Here is a 2293-nt window from a genome sequence, read left to right on the forward strand (position 1 = left end):
ATAAATGAAACGCAGCCAACATCTGTTGATGTCACTGAAGCCTAAAAGGCAACAACAAAAATGTAAACAAACAAAAGGGAATGTCAAAAAAAATCAGTCACTGACAACGCCGTATTGTGTTTTCTACGGCAGTGACTGCCAATATTAGCAGCTGATTTTAAAAACTGTCACTGCCACTGCCACTGCGCTATTGTATTTTGGCCTTCACTCAGGTGTCTGGTGGAGCCCTTATATACCTGCGCTCGCACTCATGGCAACTCCAGAACGTTCTGAAGTTCATCGCTCTTTCTCTTTCTCTCGCTGTTCGCACTGTTCATCCACTTGACGATTTCTCATTGTGGAACATTCTACGTCATTCCTCGAACATTCTGCTTATTTCTCGTTGTTCGCTTTGTGTTGCCGCAGTATTCGCCACAATAAATTCCCCTTGATTCTGTAATTTTCTCGTTCGCTTTGCCGTATTATTCGCCACAATATTTTCGTTCAATCGTAGTCGTTAATATTTTCATGGTAGAAAAGGCAAAGCATTCCCTATTTGCTACTGGGATTGTGTGCGGGAACGAAAGGCTCTTTTTTCCAGCACCTACTACTGGCTGATAGCACTGGGTTTACAAAAACAAAATAACGTACGAAAATTGCGAACTGACGAAGCAATGAGCTTGGCGTGAATACGGCTATTGTTGTATTTTCGTTAAACACCATTATCGGTAACGTAAGAAAATGTAACCCTGCAACAACGTTATTTACAGCTGCTCCTCTCAATGCGAGAAATTAAACAATAGATTTGGTTAATTTATTTAATTGGACGAATATAGTACTTGATTTGCGATAAGCGTATTATATACCCGGAGCTTGCGTAATCTCCCGTCAAGACGCACTTATAATTATCAACAATGGACTTCACGGACAAAGTGGTGCTAATCACGGGAGCCAGTTCTGGCATTGGAGCCTGTACTGCCGTAAAATTTGCCAAATTAGGAGCCCTGCTCGCACTGAATGGACGTAATGCAGAGAACCTACAAGCTGTTGCAGAACAGTGTGCCGCTGTTGGCAAAGAACCTTTCCTGGTTGTCGGAGATATTTCTAAGGAAGCTGACGTGAAAAATGTTTGGCAAGAAACTTTAAAAAAATACAACAAACTAGACGTATTAGTCAACAATGCTGGCATCATCGAAATAGGTAGTATTGAAAATACCAACCTGGCACAATACGATCGTGTGATGAACACAAATCTACGTGCTGTGTATCACCTAACAATGTTGGCCGTTCCGGAGCTCATTAAATCGAAAGGAAATATTGTTAACGTTTCAAGCGTAAATGGTATACGTTCTTTTCCTGGAGTTTTGGCATATAATATCTCTAAAATGGGCTTAGATCAATTTACGCGATGTATCGCCCTGGAACTGGCCCCAAAAGGTGTACGCGCAAACTGTGTTAATCCTGGTGTCATAGTGACTAATATACATAAACGCGGCGGCATGGATGAAGAAACGTATCAAAAGTTCTTGGAACATTCAAAAACAACTCACGCTTTAGGTCGTGCTGGCACTGTGGATGAAGTTGCAAATGCTATCGCCTTTTTATCCAGTGACTTGGCTTCGTTCACAACTGGTACGAGTTTGTCAGTAGACGGTGGTCGACATGCTATGTGCCCTCGATGAGGTGACCAATTATTCAGAACAAATACAACGGCGCATTTACAAATGTATATACACTTTATGGCTAGATAAATTGTTATTTTATGAATATACTTCGTTATTTAAAATACAAATACTGCATCTACTAAATTATCCACAAGTTAGTTTTGTAAATTCAGATAGAACTTTAGCTGTATTTGCACGTTCAAAACACTCATAGGTTATCAAAAATCACTCAAATCAAAAACTAAAAACGATGCACCGCAAAGTAAAAACAATAGTTGTGTTTGTTTACTCATTTCTAGTTAAATCCAGGAAAAGTTTTACGAATTTTCATGTTTTGGCGTCTTCGTTCGCAAAAACATGCAATGTAAGTGAAATTTGAGAGAGCGAAAAATGACAGTTGAAGTTGCAAGTTTTTCTTGTAAGAATTTGCTTGTACGAAAAATAGCTGATCGCATGGTGCTGGTTGAAATTTAAACTAATAAGAAAACGTGTCGGTTTTTATTGTTGAATTTCACAAAATAAACTTGTGTTTTATTAGGAATGTGCTGCAAATAAACAACAAATTTATCAGCTGTTCATGAAACTTGCAATTTATTAGTTGCGATCCCGTACGATTCCGGAATAGTCAGAATCAGTCAGATTTTACTGGA

General features: G+C 39.0%; 1 protein-coding gene across 1 annotated transcript; it reads left to right on the forward strand.

The window, feature by feature from the left end:
- Positions 1 to 370: 370 nt before the first annotated feature.
- LOC118753831 (3-oxoacyl-[acyl-carrier-protein] reductase FabG-like) lies at positions 371 to 1917 on the forward strand. The gene has a single exon (XM_036488703.1). It carries the CDS (start codon positions 894 to 896, stop codon positions 1659 to 1661), a length of 768 nt encoding a protein of 255 aa, XP_036344596.1. The 5' UTR covers positions 371 to 893; the 3' UTR covers positions 1662 to 1917.
- The last annotated feature ends 376 nt before the right edge of the window (positions 1918 to 2293 follow it).

This window comes from Rhagoletis pomonella, unplaced genomic scaffold (assembly GCF_013731165.1).
Source record: "Rhagoletis pomonella isolate Grant_MI unplaced genomic scaffold, Rhpom_1.0 Rhpom_scaffold_02913, whole genome shotgun sequence".
Lineage (NCBI taxonomy): Eukaryota > Metazoa > Arthropoda > Insecta > Diptera > Tephritidae > Rhagoletis > Rhagoletis pomonella.

Bases quoted from the DNA above. Each gene is read 5' to 3' on its own strand.
- LOC118753831 (XM_036488703.1), top strand. From the start codon at position 894: ATGGACTTCACGGACAAAGTGGTGCTAATCACGGGAGCCAGTTCTGGC.